General features: G+C 39.3%; 1 protein-coding gene across 4 annotated transcripts in view; it reads right to left on the reverse strand.

Moving 5' to 3' along the window:
• SEMA5A (semaphorin 5A) overlaps window positions 1-19,255 on the reverse strand; it is a 486,740-nt gene that overhangs the window by 248,560 nt on the left and 218,925 nt on the right. For all 4 annotated transcript variants that reach the window (XM_067730359.1, XM_067730362.1, XM_067730361.1 and 1 more), the window contains one exon: window positions 9,259-9,358. In XM_067730359.1, coding sequence (XP_067586460.1) covers window positions 9,259-9,358 — 100 coding nt within the window. The remainder of the gene's footprint in view (window positions 1-9,258; window positions 9,359-19,255) is intronic.

Below are 19,255 nucleotides of genomic sequence, written 5' to 3' on the forward strand. Positions count from 1 at the left end.
AGACCTAAAGATTAAAATATAAGTGTGACTTTGAAGCTAAAGTAGTAACTATATCCTTTATAGCACAAAATGTTTTCATAAAAATTATTTTAATTATCTACATGTAAATATTTAATATCTCAATCACATCAAAATTTTAAGAATATGAAGATTTAATTTCAGCATGTAACCTTGTCATGTACTTCACAAACCTATCTATTCTTGCTATTCCTAAGACTTTCACTATGCCGATTGATTCTAAACAAATTCTAGGAGCCTTTATTTTTTTCTGTTATTATAACCATTCCGAAAATATCTCTTTAAAGTTCTTTTCCCATAAGTTTCTGGGACCTTAATTCAGTTTTAATATTACCAAGTTATTTTAAAGATATAGTGCTATATTTAAATAGTGGTATCACATTCAGATCACAGTTTTTGAATGTTAATTTTTGTACTTTGCTAATGTATTTTGAAATATGGTGACACATGTATAATATTATAATGTCATATTATGAGCTACCTCCTCAGTCAGAATTTTTTCAACCCTCTTCAAAAAAAATAAATATATGTACTTTAGGCTATAAAACATTTTAAATAATTCTGATTTTATTATTGTTGTTGTTACCATACGTGTCTAGTACTCACTCTCCCAAAATTGTATTGGCTTATCTCATTACCTAGCCCAAAAAGTCTATTTTAAACCCCTGAAAAGTCTTGGTTACTATATATAGGTTTCAAAGAATACATCAAATCCAAAATCAAACCATTTTAATAGTGCTCTTATATGTTTAAATACCAAGATTAAAAGGCACAGAAGTAGATGGATAACCTCTTACTATTTTGCAAGTAGAATCAAATAACAAAGGTGGATTTTTAGTGGCATGCAACAATTAAGACCAGTGCTGTTAGCAAATTTCAGAGATAAGAAACCAGAAAAACCTTTTCCCATAAGCATATTTAGGGACAAAGTTACTAATCAATACTGTCAGTAATCACACTGATAATTTAAATTTTATTATGTTCTAAATATTATGTGCAAATCTCTGAGTGCTTTGAGGGTTACAGATGGTGACTTAACTGCTCTAAATTTAACTCACGACTTCTGCTTTTGCTGGTCCATTGGGTATTTGATTTGTTCCTTTCATTTTTCAGTTAATAGAGATCATTTTTCATTTGAAAAAATACCGTGTTATTCTATGATTCCTTTCACCTATGCTTTCCTAGGAATATTCACTCTTCAAATTATCTCCATATACACTATTTTTCTGGGTTATCTTCAGAGTTAGTAAAATCTGAGATTTTTTTTCTCATGTAGCTTCAAATAATCGAAGAATTACAGCTCATTTCTCAAATGCTCAGTCCCAGCTGATGTCATTACAACAAGCCACACTTTCAAATCTCACTCCCAAATCTTATCTTTGACCCTTGCCCTCAGCCACCAATCGTGATTGGCCATCAACCACTGTCAAACTCAGCTCTGAAATACTTCTCAAATCTGACTTGTCTCCATTTGCACTTTCACTGCCTAAGTTGAAGTTCTCACTACTGTCTCCTGATCCCTAGCCCCCGATTGCTATCCATACCTCCAAACTCTAGTGCACTCTGCACGCAGTTATGGTGGAAGCACCTCCCTAATGCAAACCTGAGCATGTAAATGTATGGCCTTAGAAATCTCCTGAGTTCCTACTGTCTTTAGCAGAGGTTCTCAAATTTTCCAGGCCAGATTACCAGAGGCTTGATTAAACCAAATATTCCAACATTACTTCTAGAAAGTCTAATTCAAATGTTCTGAGGAGAGGCATGGCCATCAGCATTCTTGAAAGATTTCTCAGACAACTCTCCTGACTGCCGGAATTGGAACCACTGGGCTAGAGGATGAAATCCCAGCTGCTCCATAATATAATTCTCCAGCCTCATCTACAATTACTCCTCCTCTCCGTCATTAACAGGTCCAGTCAAGGTGTGTTCTTTTCAGTGTCATCAGGATCTCTGACTTCCCCGTTCTATGGTCCTTCTGGCAGGAAGACTCTCTCCCACCTGCCAGACCCCTAATTCCTCTCCGAGGCCCAACTGAAAAAGCACCTTCACAGTGAACCCTTTTCACCCCCAAGGACCATCACCTTTCTTTCCTCTTGGTGTTTCCAAGGCCCTTTATTCAGGCCTCCCTGGAGAAATTAATTGCTTGTATTCCTCATATCCACCAGGCCAGGAGTGAGGAAACCTTTTCATGGGCTAAGTAGCAAATACTGCACCTTTGTGGTCCTGTTGGAATGACTCATCTCCGCAGTGAAAGCAGGAAGGCAGCCACAGGCAATATGCAAATGAACAGATGTGGCTGTGTGCCAATAAAACTTTATTTAAAAAATCAGGAGGCCAACCTAGGGGCCTTAGCCTGCCAACCCTTGCACTAGGCTCTAAAGTCTTTATCAGGTAGAGACTGCTGCATCTTCGTTTCACCAATGTCTAGGATACTCCCTGGCACACAGTAGGTTCAATAAATATTTGATGAATGAAGAGTAACTATGTGAACTAATTCTGATGGACCCCATGTGGGACTGGTTAGGAAACAAGCTCTCAACACTCAAAACTTGTAGCACACACGTGCACTCAAAGAGGTTGGTTAATTTTTATCACACTCCTTTGTTGACTCATTCAGGGAATATGGGAAAAGGGAAGACTGTATGTATATTTATAACCTAATAAGTCACTATTCTGCTAGGTCTATCTTCTCCCCACCTCCAGCAGAGAAGAAAACGCAGAGACGATTTTGTTTTTAATAACAGCGAAAGGAAGACAATGGTTGGGCGTCTTTCCCACAGGAGTGTCTGCAGACCACCTGTTTGTTAAAAGCTCACACTCTGGGACCACCTTCCAGCCCCCTGGATCCGCAGAGCTGGAAGGAGGGGCAGAGGAAGCTGCCTTCTGAATGAATGCCCCGGGTGATACTTAGGTACACTGCTGTTGGTAAATTCTGGGCAGAAAGGTACCACAGCAAGTAGACAAAGAATGGATTCTCTTTTTTAACACAGATTAGGTTAATTAATCAAACAGGCCTGTTGGCCAACAGGGGAGAAGAGGGAGACGGAGGAAGATAAGCAAAGAGAATCTTAAGAGCAAAACACACCTATGAATCAAGAGCCAACAGGGAGAAGGAAATATTTAAACCTTAAAGTGCAGTCGAAAAAAAAATCCTGTTGGGCTGGGCTAAGAATGAAAAGCAGAAATAACAGCTCCATCCTTCCTTTCATCACCAGCTGTTTTCCTAAGTCGCATTTAATGTAAATACAATGTCAACATCATCATTACCTCGGATTTCTTTGCATGATGGGGGTTTACTGCTTTTTGGATTCACTCCTAATTGCTGATTTCACTCCACTTAGCGAGAGTTCCCTTTAAGTGTATAAACTTGACTAAAATGTGTCCTTTGGAAAATGGAAAGAAGCTGTGGCTACTGCAAGCAGAATTGCTGATCTCGTAAAAATCTCCAGTTTTTCTTTGAATTATAGACTGCTTCCAACAGATTAATGCCAAGGTAAAACTTTAAAAGAAAAACAGTAATTATAACCACCAGAAAAAGAGAGAATTCTATTGGTCAGTTTTCAAAGGTGACACTTATGTGACTCTAAAATTTAGCTCCACTTGTTTAGAACCAATGGCAAAATCATTTTGAAAGGAGCAATTTACACTAATTACATAGAAGCCTGCTCATTCATTTAATGTGATCTTATGAGAACTTATGCTTGGAATACTTAAAGCAAATTCAGTCCCAGCATAACAAAAGAAAGTTAATCTTTCCCTTTTATCTTTATTTCTGAAGATTCAAACCATGGGCAAAACAATCGTTTAAAGTAATACACTAAAATTTGTCAAGACCAATTTGCTGTGACTATAGGAAAGACCAAGATTTGTCTTGAAAGCACTTGGGGTTTATTTATTTATTTATTTATTTATTTATTTATTTATTTATTTATTTATTTATTTATTTTGCCGTTTGCGGGCCGCTCACTGTTGTGGCCTCTCCCATTGCGGAGCACAGGATCCAGATGCACAGGCTCAGCGGCCATGGCTCACGGGTGGGATCTTCCCAGACCGGGGCACGAACCCGTGTCCCCTGCATCGGCAGGCGGACTCTCAACCACTGCGCCACCAGGGAAGCCCTAGTTTCTTATTTTTAGTAGTAAACATGCTGATTAGAAATCCGTGCTATTTGTCACACAGATACGTGTACAGAAATATCTTTCAATATACGGAAATAGTCTATTGACTGCAATGGCAAGTCAAAGAGTTCCGTACAAGGCACACACATGGCTCTCGGCTGGTACTCACATGGGTACCAGCATCCCTGCTACCCTTTCAATTGATATCTTCATAATGTTCCCGTTTTAGTAGAGTTGAAATTAAAAATTTCCCAAGACATACATAAATCTTATATTTGTCATCAGTTATGATTTTCACCTGACTCAGTGTTGGGTCTATGAGCGTCAATCCCATCACCTTAATCATCGGCAGATGGGTGAGCCTCCCGGACTCACAGGCACTTGCGTGAGAGCTCACAGGTAAGTGTCCTTCCTAAAATATCATAGGTTGCAAGACTATGCCCTTCAATGATATGTTTCTATTACACTGAGGCTTGTTAGAGAAGAGTAAGATAACCAGAAGTCAACTTACAGGAACAAAATGAAGAAAGACCAAGAAACAAACAGAAAAGCTGGAAGAAACTCACTTTCTCTTTGATGAGAAGCTCTTTTTTTCATTACTATTGTATAGCTTTACACTACAAAAATATGGCTAATTTGTCAATGCCCTGATTATTGTCAAACACTGCTTTGTGTATGGATCAAGTTAGTTGCCATTAGGAATAACATTTGAATTCGGCACAGAATCACTTGTCATGCATACACTGAACCCAAAACACTAAAGACATATTCATTTGGAGAAGAAAATGTCATCACTCTCTCTCAGATCTGCTGTTACAGTCCTATACACCATGAAAGTGAAACTTTTATCAACTTTGTGAACTATTATTACTGTCATTACTTTTATAATTATACACAAACCTCTAAACGTCAACATAGTCTTTCATTTGGAATTTTCATGTATATATAAAGTAGAAACTCTTTTTAGTGGGTTCTTTTAACAAAGAAGTATACAAATCATCCATGAACTATTATTCCAGTAGTATAAACAAACAGATCAAATACTGCGGGGACATTACTGAAAAGGTTAACTGTGATTATTTCTGAAATTGTGTTTTTTCTTTATGCTTTACAGTATTTTCTACAGTCTCTAAAATGAAAGTGCCTGAGTCTCATCACTGAAAATACAAACATGATTAGTTTTTAAAGAGGCATGGGTAAAAGAGAATATGAATATCAATGCTTTTAAAATGATATGAAAGATTATGTGCACCTTGGAAATGGTCAATTTAAGGATCCTTCCAGAAATTGCATGAATTCAGATGCAACTACCTTCGGGTACTATATAACCACAAATCACCTAAAGAGAAGTGGCTTTTTGGGTTGGTTTTGTTTTTTGTTTTTGTTTGTCTTTGTTTTTGTTTTGCAGCAGGAGAACTTCTTTTCGCAAAGAATTTTTAACTGATTTCAATTTCAGGAACATAAAGTATCTCTGGTATAAAGTGAAACCATCCAATAAATGGCTTTACAAGGCCTAGTGCTAACTATGAAAAAACAAAAATACTATCACTGTATTTTTCCACTGCTCATATATTTAAACCATTACGGATTTCTGCAATATACACCTGCTATCTAAACTTCTTTTGCTAGGTCAAGCCCTCCTAAACAGGAATCTGAGTGCTGGGTTATTTTTAAAGTTGTATAACTGGCTCACACTCCCTCTCAAACCTTCTGAGCCTCATCCCAGCAACTATCTTATGTAAAATTGCTATTCTCCGCACTCAGTGGTATCTGCCTGAAACGCATATGCACACGCATGCGGAAACCCACAGATACCCACACAGCTGCCCCACCACGTCATGCTTACAGGATGCCTGTCATTGTGACAATCTCTCTTCCTGGATTATTTCATTTAATCCTCACAACAGCTGAAAGGGGTAGAAATAATTATATCAACTTTAAAGATAAGAAAATTAGACTCCGAAATGGGCTCAAGGTCATGCAGTTAAGCAAGTCCATCTACCCCTTTCTTTCGTTTCGTTACTGAGTATCCACAATGTACCACGTCCTGTGCTAGAATAGAAATACAGCCCATGCTCCTAGGCTTGCTTACCTGAAATTCAAGTTTAACTGCACATCCTGGACTTTTATGTGCTAAGTCTGGTGATCCTATATTGCTCCTGGTCACTATGCCATAGTGCAAGCTAGGTTGACTCAGTGGGTAGGCCAATCCCTCCCATGGCTGGTCTGGGACTGTGGTGAAATGAGATGGATAGAGACCTTGAGAAACTCTGGGATGGCGACTTCCGGGAATGCTGGGATAGAGACTTCCGGGGACACTGGGATGGAGACCTCCAGGGAGGCTGGGATGGAGACCTCAAGGAATAAGAGAATGGAGCCCTCTGGGGATACTGGGCTGGAGACTCTCAGGAATAGGTGTCCCCTGGGGACAGTTCTCAGGTGCTGTCTGCAGTCAGGACAGAACTACGGTGATGTCTCTTCCAAATCTTCATTTTCTCAGTGGCTTCTCACATCCCCATCAGGAGAATCTGTGTCACTGACCAAAAGCCTACCACCTGCAGAGTGTAGGCATATATGTGACACTGCCCTGTTTGTGTAGTGCCAAGGACCTCCAGAAACAATGGAGTGTCTTTTGAGTCAAGCTCACAGGAAAACTGTTTCCAAAACTCTTTAGAGTTGAATGAGACATGCAGGATTCAGCTACACCAGTTGAGGTCATAGTTGCACCTGCTACCCCAGCAGGGGGCCCTTCCCCTTGGCTAAGGGTGAGAGTCCGTTCTCCCTAAGGATTAGCTTTGGGGTTTAGAGACTGCTACTCCCTGTGTCTTGCCCAACTGTAGGCATCTGGAATAAATCTGCTACGACTCCAGCCCCCCTTTCCCTAAGCGTCCTACCAAATGCAGAGGGTCACACATAGAAATCAAATCCTGGAAATAAATATGGTGAATCAATAGGTATCTTTGAGCTTCTGCCCGGAGGAGAAAGTGTGCTACATTTTAGAGAAAACAAGAAAAGACAGCCACATCCTCTACCATCTGGTACGTCACTATCTGAGAATGGGAAAGGGGAGAGTGAAACATGAACAGAAATAATGCAATAAGTGCAGTAATGAAGAGAGATGGCAGGTGTGCCAACAGAACCGTACAGAGCAGGGAACATAGCAGCTCAGTCCCAAAGGAGGACCCTTGAGCCAGATCTTTACAATGAGTATGAGTTCACCCAGTGGATAACTTGAGATGTGGGTGGGTTGTTAGCTAATATTCTAGGAAAGCAAAAGAGATCACCAAATCCCAGAGGCAAGAAGGAGAACATTCTATAGTTGTGGGCAACATAAATAATTCCTCGTGCCTGGACTATGTGAGAATGAAAAGTGTGTCTCTATAGGATGTAGGACGATGAGCCAGAGGGTCTGATGGGCCACACCAAAAGAGCCTAATAAATCCAAATTAATCCAGGTGATCCCTGGAGAAAATAGTACTTCTATAACATAAGGGAAGGCATACAAGTCATAAGAACTCCGGTAGGAGCTACTGAGGCTTGTATTTTTAAAAGATGACTTTGGCCATGGTGTGCAGAAGGAGGAGAAAATCTGGAGGCCAGGAGACCAGTTAAAAAGCCCTGCAGGGCTTCCCTGGTGGCACAGTGGTTGAGAGTCCGCCTGCCGATGCAGGGGACACGGGCTCGTGCCCCGGTCCGGGAAGATCCCACATGCCGTGGAGCTGCTGGGCCCGGGAGCCATGGCCGCTGAGCCTGCGCGTCCGGAGCCTGTGCTCCGCAACGGGAGAGGCCACAACAGTGAGAGGCCCGCGTACCGCAAAAAAAAAAAAAAAAAAAAAAAACCCTGCAGTGCGTGGCCCAGGCTCCCAGTGATGGAATTTGATGGAAGTCAGCATTAGAAATCCCCCAGCTAGTCCCAATGGGCTGAAGTAAGTATAAGAGTACCAAGTAAGCCCATCCAATCCATACTCACTGTCCAATCAATAAACACTAAAAGAGATACAAGTGACATGTTAAGTGCCAGGAACTAAACCGACTTCTGTCTGTTCATTTAAGTTATGACCGTACGTCTTGAGTCTTCAAGTGTTGGGTGGATGAACGAGGTCTTCTTAAGATCTGAGAGCAAAGGCAGTGATTCTAGAAACTGTTCAGTGTTTGTCCAGAGCTTAAGCCAGATTTAGCTTCACTCACGTAGAAATTGCACAAACTCTCTTGCTATGAAGGTATGTTTCATAATCTAGTACATTTGGCCGAAACAGATAACGTGCACTCCTCTGCCTAAAGTGCTTTCCTTGAAGGCCAGAAGAGTCCAAAATCTGCAAATCATCTCTTTGGGTTATTACGTCATTTTTCCTAAGAGATGAACATAAAATATTTTTTAAACATCATCCTCAAACACACTGGCAGGATAGGTGATTGGAAGGCAGGGATTACACATGTTTTCTAAGGAAGTCATGGTAAATACGAGGGATGCAACACAAGATCTGTTCTGATTGGGTTCCAGTGGCCTCACCTTCAAACTGGAAGGTCAGGCACTGACCTGGAGACAGGAGCACATGCTCCTTAAGAGAAATAAATAATAGCAACTCCCTTGAATTCTCAACTGACTGGTAAATATCATAATGGGGGTCACAAAGAAAGGTAGTGATGCGTGTTGGAATGGGTATCAAGGTCTCCTGATGTCTAGAATTATGATGAAGAGTATACTGACAAATAAGAACATGGTTTTTGGACTCAAACTTTGACTGAAACCTGGGTCCATCTTTGATTCAACATAATAAATGTGTCCCTGGGGTAACATTTATCCACCTTCTGTCTCAGTTTCCTCACCTCTAAAATAGGGATGGTGACAATACCTACCTCTCAGGTTCCACAGGTGGAAAAAATAAATGAATTCATGTTAGAACTGCTCCTGGCACTTGGGAAACACCCAATAAACTCCTGCTATGAAGAGCAGCAGTCATCTTATTAGTTGCAGCACACTTCATGACACTCGTACGGAATTTCATTCTTAGATTAAATATCACTTAGCACTCGTCAACTACGGCAGAGAAGCTTGTGTAACTGCAGAGATGTCAAATGAAGTCCGAAAATATCTGCGGAGGCAAAATGTAAGCTCTCTCACCTTGCTCCTACAAGAAGTTCTTTCTGTCCTGGGTCAAATGTTAACTGCGAGAAATCCACAGCATTCTTCGCTCTGAACTCCTGCAACCAGGGGCCAATCTCTAAAGAGGAAAAATAAATAAATAAAAAGATAAAAATGAATTTTCTTCCCCCCTCTGGGGACCACAGACAACGCACATCAGGTAGCAAACGTTACATTTCAGAGGATCTGAAGGGCCCCCCAGGTGATCATTTAGGGGCCACTGGAGGTTTCTGTCAGGGTGTCACATAATCCACACTGAGAACGTGTAAAACATAGAGGGCAGCCGCCCAATAAAAAGGAAGCGAAGCATCAATGCTTGGTTGTGATTTACAAGCCAGATGTGCATTTTCCTTTTGCCTCTGGACTGGGCAGAAAATAACACAGCACTCACACGATTCATTAGAGGAATATTGAATGCAAACAAGATCATTTCCTGTGCAGCTTGATGGGAAGGAGCCAAAGATGTGGGAAAATCACAAAAGCCACAGAAGCACCATCTGCCTTCTTTCAAAGTGGACATTCCATCTCCCTGCCCTTTAGATTTCTATTTGGGCCCCAAGATTAGACTAGTTAAACACTCTCAGTCCTTTCTAGATGAGAGATTCACAGTCAATTCTAGGCCTCATTTGCATTTTTTAAGGGAAATCAGAAAATAGCCACTCTTTAGAGACAGGTTTTTTACAAGCACTGTTAACTCCTATTAAATGACCTCCAGCCTAGAGTCCGATTATTACAACATGAGAGTATTTGAAGAGGGATAGAACTCAGCCTTATTAGCCATTTTTGCAACTTTCATTAGCTCATTTCTGACACAGAAAAAATCTTCAGTGAGTTGTCTGCCAGTTGTGCTGAACCTTATTATTATCCTTGACAACTAACCATTTTTTTTTTTTTTTTTTTTTTTTTTTTTTGCGGTACGCGGGCCTCTCACTGCTGTGGCCTCTCCCGTTGCGGAGCACAGGCTCCGGACGCGCAGGCTCAGCGGCCATGGCTCACGGGCTTAGTTGCTCTGCGGCATGTGGGATCTTCTTGGACCGGGGCACAAACCCGTGTCCCCTGCATCGGCAGGCGGACTCTCAACCACTGCACCACCAGGGAAGCCCCTGATTGTCTTTTTCCTTGAGTTTAATATTTTGAGTGATGTCACACTGACTAAACAGGTGCATGACAACTGGCAAATCGACAGTTATTGGTTTGTGGAAAAAGTGTGTAGCACAGAAATAATCTCTTCCACAAAACCAGATGCTAAAGAAGATCTAATATGGAAATATGCCCATGTCTTAACGCATGTCTTGTAGAAAGGCCTTTGTTGATGTAAATGAGGTAGATTATTTCCAAGCAATAGCTTTGTGTAACAAATATGGCTTTTCTCTACTATCAGTTATTGGGGGAAAAAACGGACGTGAACTGAAAGTTCTATTCTGCTTAAAGGAAACCAGTGTTGAGTTATATAGAGATCTGTATTTGGTTTTTGATATTTTCATGTTATCTTGACTGTTTTTAGTATTTTATATAAAATTCTTCATTTTATAGGCAAGTCAATTTTTTAAAAAAAATCCTTATTTATTGCAAAATAAGTACAAGGTCCTGGAGCTATAAAAAGATGTTAATAAATGATCTGTTCCAGGAGTTTTTAATTCAGTTAGGGAAGGAGCACAAATATCTTCTTTAAACACAGTATCTATAGATACAAGATCTTTATAGGTATTTATAGGGTTACAGGAAGTATTCATACACAGAAAGGAGAGATGACTGAGGGGCTTAGGGACCAGGAAAAGAGAGATCTGACCAGAGATTCACAGAACAGATGTGTCCTGAGGAAGCAAGAGTGCCATGTGGAAGACATGGTGCCCCCGTGGCTGTAACTGGTATTGCTCATATTCACTCCTATGGGGCCCCAGATCAGTTTCTCTGCTCTTGGGCAAGAACACTAAGGCTCTTATGTTTGCATTGCTCACTGCAGTGCCTGCAGCTCAAGGTACAGTAGCTTGAATGTATAGGCAATACTAAATGTGTGGAATGAAAAAGTAAGAATAAGCTAGGGTTCTGTCTGTCCGTTTTTTTTTTTTAATGAATTAAAAAAAATTTTTTCTTAATAATTTTTTTTCTAATTTTAAGAACTTTATTTTATTTTATTTTATTTTATCTTCTTCTTTCTTTTTTTTCTCGCTTTTATTCTGACCTCTGTGGAGGACAGGCTCTTGGTGGCCCAGCCAGGTGTCAAAGCTGTGCCTCTGAGGTGGGAGAGCCAAGTTCAGGACGCTGGTGCACAAGAGACCTCCCAGATCCATGTAATATCAAAAGGAGAAAATCTCCCAGAGATCTCCATCTCAACACCAAGACCCAGCTCCACTCAACAACCAGCAAGCTACAGTGCTGGATGCCCTACGTCAAACAACTAGCAAGACAGGAACACAACACCACCCATTAGAGAGCGGCTGCCTAAAATCATAATAAGGCCACAGACACCCCAAAACACACCACCAGACGTGGACCTTCCCACCAGAAAGACAAGATCCAGCCTCATCCACCAGAACACAGGCACTAGTCCCCTATACCAGGAAGCTTGCACAACTACCTGAACAAACCTTAGCCACTGGAGACACAAACTAAAAACAACGGGAACTGCAAAGCTGCAGCCTGCGAAAAGGAGACCCCAAATACAGTAAGACAAGCAAAATGAGAAGACAGAGAAACACACAGCAGATGAAGGAGCAGGTAAAAACCCACCAGACCTAACAAGTGAAGAGGAAATAGGCAGTCTACCTGAAAAAGAATTCAGAATAATGATAGTAAAGATGATCCAAAATCTTGGAAATAAAATGGAGAAAATACAAGAAAAGTTTAACAAGGACCTAGAAAAACTAAAGAGCAAACAAACAGTGATGAACTACACAATATATGAAATTAAAAATTCTATAGAAGGGATCAATAGCAGAAAAACTGAGGCAGAAGAACGGATAAGTGACCTGGAAGATAAAACAGTGGAAATAACTAAATAACTACTGCAGAGCAGAATAAAGAAAAAAGAATGAAAAGAATTGAGGACAGTCTCAGAGACCTCTGCAAAACATTAAACACACCAACATTCGAATTATAGGGGTCCCAGAAGAAGAAGAGAAAAAGAAAGGGACTAAGAAAATATTTGAAGAGATTACAGTTGAAAACTCCCCTAATATGGGAAAGGAAATAGTTGATCAAGTCCAGGAAGCACAGAGAATCCCATACAGGATAAATCCAAGGGGAAACACACCCAGACACATATTAATCAAACTATCAAAAATTAAATACAAAGAACAAATATTAAAAGCAGCCAGGGAAAAACAACAAATAACACAAAAAGGAATCCCCATAAGGTTAACAGCTGATCTTTCAGCAGAAACTGTGCAAGCCAGAAGTGAGTGGCAGGACATAGTTAAAATGATGAAGGAGAAAAACCTACAACCAAGATTACTCTACCCAGCAAGGATCTCATTCAGATTTGACAGAAAAATTAAAAGCTTTACAGACAAGCAAAAGCTAAGAGAATTCAGCACCACCAAACCAGATTTACAACAAATGGTAAAGTAACTTCTCTAGGTAGGAAACACAAGAGAAGTAAAAGACCTACAATAATAAACCCCAAACAATTAAGAAAATGGTAATAGGAACATACATATCGATAATTACCTTAAATGTAAATGGATTAAATGCTCCAACCAAAAGACATAGACTGGATGAGTGGATACAAAAACAATACCCATATATATGCTGTCTACAAGAGACGTATTTCAGACCTAGGGACACATACAGACTGAAAGTGAGGGGATGGAAAACGATATCCCATGCAAATGGAAATCAAAAGAAAGCTGGAGTAGCAATTCTCATATCAGACAAAAGACACTTTAAAACAAAGTCTATTACAAGAGACAAAGAAGGACACTACATAATGATCAAGGATCAATCCAAGAAGAAGATATAACAATTGTAAATATTTATGCACCCAACATAGGAACACCTCAATACATAAGGCAAATACTAAGAGCCATAAAAGGGGAAATTGACAGCAACACAATCATAGTAGAGGACTTTAACACTGCACTTTCACCAATGGACAGATCATCCAAAGTGAAAATAAATAAGGAAACACAACCTTTAAATGATACATTAAACAACATGGACTTAATTGATATTTATAGGACATTCCATCCAGAAACAACAGAATACACATTCTTCTCAAGTGCTCACAGAACATTCTCCAGGATAGATCATATCTTGGGTCACAAATCAAGCCTTGGTAAATTTAAGAAAATTGAAATCGTATCAAGTATCATCTCTGACCACAACGCTATGAGACAAGATATCAATTACAGGAAAAAATCTGTAAGAAATACAAACACATGGAGGCTAAACAACATACTACTTAATAACCAAGAGATCAATGAAGAAATCAAAGAGGAAATCAAAAAATACCTAGAAACAAATGACAATGAAAACACAACGACCCAAAACCTATGGAATGCAGCGAAAGCAGTTCAAAGAGGGAAGTTTATAGCAATACAATCCTACCTTAAGAAACAAGAAACATCTCAAATAAACAACTTAACCTTACAACTAAAGCAATTAGAGAAAGAAGAATTAAAAAAACCCAACGTTAACAGAAGGAAAGAAATCATAAAAATCAGATCAGAAAGAAATGAAAAAGAAATGAAGGAAACAATAGCAAAGATTAATAAAACTAAAAGCTGGTTCTTTGAGAAGATAAACAAAATTGATCAACCATTAGCCAGACTTATCAAGGAAACAAGGGAGAAGACTCAAATCAATAGAATTAGAAATGAAAAAGGAGAAGTAACAACTGACACTGCAGAAATACAAAGGATCATGAGAGATTACTACAAGCAACTCTATGCCAATAAAATGGACAACCTGGGAGAAATGGGCAAATTCTTAGAAATGCACAACCTGCCAAGACTGAATCAGGAAGAAATAGAAAAAATGAATAGACCAATCACAAGCACTGAAATTGAAACTGTGATTAAAAATCTTCCAACAAACAAAAGCCCAGGACCAGATGGCTTCACAGGAGAATTCTAGCAAACATTTAGAGAAGAGGTAACACCTATCCTTCTCAAACTCTTTCAAAATATAGCAGAGGGAGGAACACCCTAAAAGGCCTAAGAGGCCTCCATCACTGTGATACCAAAACCAGACAAAGATGTCACAAAGAAAGAAAACTACAGGCCAATATCATTGACGAACATAGATGCAAAAATCCTCAACAGAATACTAGCAAACAGAATCCAACAGCACATTAAAAGGATCATACACCATGATCAAGTGGGGTTTATCCCCGGAATGCAAGGATCCTTCAATATACACAAATCAATCAACGTCATACACCATATTAACAAATTGAAGGAGAAAAACCATATGATCATCTCAATAGATGCAGAAAAAACTTTCGACAAAATTCAACACCCATTTATGATAAAAATCCTCCAGAAAGTAGGCATAGAGGGAATATTCCTCAACATAAAAAAGGCCATATATGATAAACCCACAGCCAACATTGTCCTCAATGGTGAAAAACTGAAACCATTTCCACTAACATCAGGAACAAGACAAAGTTGCCCGCTCTCACAACTATTATGCAACACAGTTTTGGAAGTTTTAGCCACAGCAATCAAAGAAGAAAAAGAAATAAAAGGAATACAAATTGGAAAAGAAGAAGTAAAGCTGTCACTGTTTGCAGGTGACATGATACTATACACAGAGAATCCTAAAGATGCTATCAGAAAACTACTAGAGCTTATCAATGAATTTGGTAAAGTAGCAGGATACAAAGTTAATGCACAGAAATCTCTTGCATTCCTATACACTAATGTTGAAAAATCTGAAAGTGAAATTAAGAAAACACTCCCATTTACCATTGCAACAAAAAGAATAAAATTCTAGGAATAAACCTACCTAAGGAGACAAAAGACCTGTATGCAGAAAATTATAAGACACTGATGAAAGAAATTAAAGGTGATACAAATAGATGGAGAGATATACCATGTTCTTGGATTGGAAGAGTCAACATTGTGAACATGACTATAGTACCCAAAGCAATCTACAGATTCAATGCAATCCCTATCAAACTACCAATGGCATTTTTCACAGAACTAGAACAAAAAATTTCGCCATTTGTATGGAAATACAAAAGACCTGGAACAGCCAAAGCAATCTTGAGAAAGAAGAATGGAGCTGGAGGAATCAGGCTCCCTGACTTCAGACTCTACTACAAAGCTACAGTAATCAAGACAGTATGGTACTGGCACAGAAACAGAAATATAGATCAATGGAACAGGATAGAAAGCCCAGAGATAAACCCACGCACATATGGTCACCTTATCTTTGATAAAAGAAGCAAGAATATAAAATGGAGAAAAGACAGCCTCTTCAATAAGTGGTGCTGGGAAAACTGAGCAGCTACATGTAAAAGAATGAAATTAGAACACTCCCTAACACCATACACAAAAATAAACTCAAAATGGATTAAAGACCTAAATGTAAGGTCAGACACCACCAAACTCTTAGAGGGAAACATAGGCAGCACACTATGACATAAATCACAGCAAGATCCTTTTTGACCCACCTCCTAGAGAAATGGAAATAAAAACAAAAATAAACAAATGGCACCTAATGAAACTTAAAAGCTTTTACACAGCAAAGGAAACCATAAACAAGACAAAAAGACAACCCTCAGAATGGGAGAAAATATTTGCAAATGAAGCAAATGACAAAGGATTAATCTCCAAAACATACAAGCAACTCATGAAGCTCAGTATCAAAAAAAAAAACAAACAACCCAATCCAATAATGGGCAGAAGACCTAAATAGACATTTCTCCAAAGAAGATATACAGATTGCCAACAAACACATGAAAGAATGCTCAACATCATTAATCATTAGACAAATGCAAATCAAAACTACAATGGGATCTCACCTCACACCAGTCAGAATGGCCATCATCAAAAAATCTAGAAATAATAAATGCTGGAGAGGGTGTGGAGAAAAGGGAACACTCTTGCACTGTTGGTCGGAATGTAAATTGATACAGCCAATATGGAGAACAGTATGGAGGTTCCTTAAAGAACTACAAATAGAACTACCATACGACTCAGCAATCCCACTACTGGGCATATACCCTGAGAAAACCATAATTCAAAAAGAGTCATGTACCAAAATGTTCATTGCAGCTCTATTTACAATAGCCCGGAGATGGAAACAACCTAAGTGTCCATCATCGGATGAATGGATAAAGAAGATGTGGCACATATATACAATGGAATATTACTCAGTCATGAAAAGAAACGAAATTGAGCTATTTGTAATGAGTTGGATAGACCTAGAGTCTGTCATACAGAGTGAAGTAAGTCAGAAAGAGAGAGACAAATACTGTATGCTAACACATATATATGGAATTTAAGAAAAAAAATGTCATGAAGAACCTAGGGGTAAGACAGGAATAAAGACACAGACCTAGTAGAGAATGGACTTGAGGATATGGGGGGGGGGGAAGGGTAAGCTGTGACAAAGCAAGAGAGAGGCATGGACATATACACAGTACCAAACGTGAGGTAGATAGCTAGTGGGAAGCAGCCGCGTAGCACAGGGAGATCAGCTCGGTGCTTTGTGACCACCTAGAGGGGTGGGATAGGGAGGGTGGGAGGGAGGGAGACGCAAGAGGGAAGAGATATGGGAACATATGTATATGTATAACTGATTCATTTTGTTGTAAAGCAGAAACTAACACCCCATTGTAAAGCAATTATACTCCAATAAAGATGTTAAATAATTAAAAAAATATATTCAATAATAAACTGGTAGATAAATTAAAATATTTTTATACCAGTAAAAGCGAAATAATACAATTGCCAAAAAAGCATAAAGTATCTTTTAGTTACACTTTTATTTGCAAACATGACACATAAAACACAGCATTTTAAAATGCTAACAGTGCTTTGCCAAATCCTTTTTGTTTTTAGCTGCATATCTGCTCACCATGAGTCTAGTGTTTTATCAAGTCTCTTCATATGTTTCTTTGCAATGACATACAATAATCCATTTCTCACAGGTTCACTATAGGAAAAATCCACAAACTGCAAGTTGTACAAAATATTTGTTCTCCGGAATTGGGTTCTTCTAAACTTTACTGCTTCACCTTGGACAGCATGCCTGGTGGATTTCTATGAAACCAAACGGTTATGATAGTTCATTTTTCTTGAAGTGCTCCTGATTTGGGTGTTCTTAACTCAAACGCAATTTAAAAACCACAAGTCTCAAATTAGGCTATGTTTTACAGCCTGGAATCCATGGTATAATAAGTATTCACAACGTAAATAGACATTAAATAATAACCACAAATCAGTTAAATTATAGGAAAGAATGCATATATTATTCTAGGAAGGGCAAAAGCAGAGAGCCTGTATCAGGGGGTATTTGTCAGATGAGGCTGGCCAGGGGCAGGCTGAGGGCATGCTTCACTCTGAGAAGGACTTCTCGTGTGACTTTCGGATATAGCATTTCTCAAAGTTAGAGAATTGCAGGATAACACAGAACTAAATAAATGCATTTCATACTTATCCTGGGTATGTATTTTAAGAAAAATCTTAGGAAACAAAATTTCAGTGGGATCAACTACCATTTCATAACGAAATGAAATGTACTCCCTTTCTGAATAAAGTGTAGGATTTGTGATTTCCATTGTTTCCCCAACTTTTCATTTGTTTGCATGATTTTCTGGCCATATCAGAAACACTTGTTCATTCTCAGGATCTAAATGTGAGTGTTAGGTGAGAACCAGGCTTCTCTGGTCCCCCAAATTCTGAGTTGTCCAGTGGTTACCAGAGACACACCTGGCAAGGCATAAAGAGAAGCTTCTGATAGTTGTTAGTGAGCTGGGTTCAAAATCCACCTGGTAGGGGGTGTTGCCTTCTCCTTTGTTTATAACTTTTAAGATAGTGGAAACCTGTTTCATTAAACCATCTAGAGCCCTTATTGCTGGTGACTGCAGGATAAGAACCAAATTAATCAGTGGAATATTTTTACTGCTGGATAGCTCACACAAGAAGCAATTTCTATTCATCCATCCATCAAGGAAGACTGTTTTTTTTTTCGTTAAAAGATTATGCAAATTCATATGCAAACTAGGCGAGACCCTCAAATTCCTGGCCTGTGGCTGGCTTTGTCCTCCAGGTTGTGAAGTTGGTGCCTGGGCTGCCCTGCCCTGAACTCTGCTTGGCTTATAAGCTCCCTGCGTCACCCACAGGAAACTTTCCTGGTGCAGAAGGTCTTAATTTTGCCTTGTGACCTGAAGCATATGACTGCGGGCTATAAAATCTAATTGCAAAATCTTAATGTTGTGCCAGAGGACATTAAAAAGTAATTTCCTTCAGATTTACAACTTCAGAATTACAAATGATGTTAATATGATGAAAAGTATAAAAATGAGTGATTCCTATTCAACAGGCACTTAGATTATTCCAAGAGTCAGCCATGTGCTTGTGTGTAAGCAGTCATGACGAGAAGTCTGAGAGGCACAAGTAAAGCCATTTGCCACTGGGTAACTACAGGGATTGCAGTAGACAGTTTCAGGAATTTCTTAGAATCTTAGGGTATTTGGTTTTAAAATATTCTTAGACTTTGTTCTGCCACATACTCAGGAATTGCCAGATTTTGGCTTTAAGACAATAAATCATTTGTTGAAGCTAACATCTCTTTCTGACAATTCAGGCTCAGTTTCTTCTCTGTCTCCTTGCTAGTGGAAACAGCATATGTTCTCATCTAAGACTCTACCACCACAGACCTCAGGAGTCAGGGGAAGAAGGAGGCCTCCACCACTCAAGAGACAAGCTAGGGTTGTCCCAGGAAGTCTCCTCATTTGAAGAAATGTGAAAAAGTCCCAAGGTGGTGTCTGCACAAGTACTGATTCTATCTGTACATCAGAACT

This window comes from Pseudorca crassidens, chromosome 3 (genome assembly GCF_039906515.1).
Source record: "Pseudorca crassidens isolate mPseCra1 chromosome 3, mPseCra1.hap1, whole genome shotgun sequence".
Lineage (NCBI taxonomy): Eukaryota > Metazoa > Chordata > Mammalia > Artiodactyla > Delphinidae > Pseudorca > Pseudorca crassidens.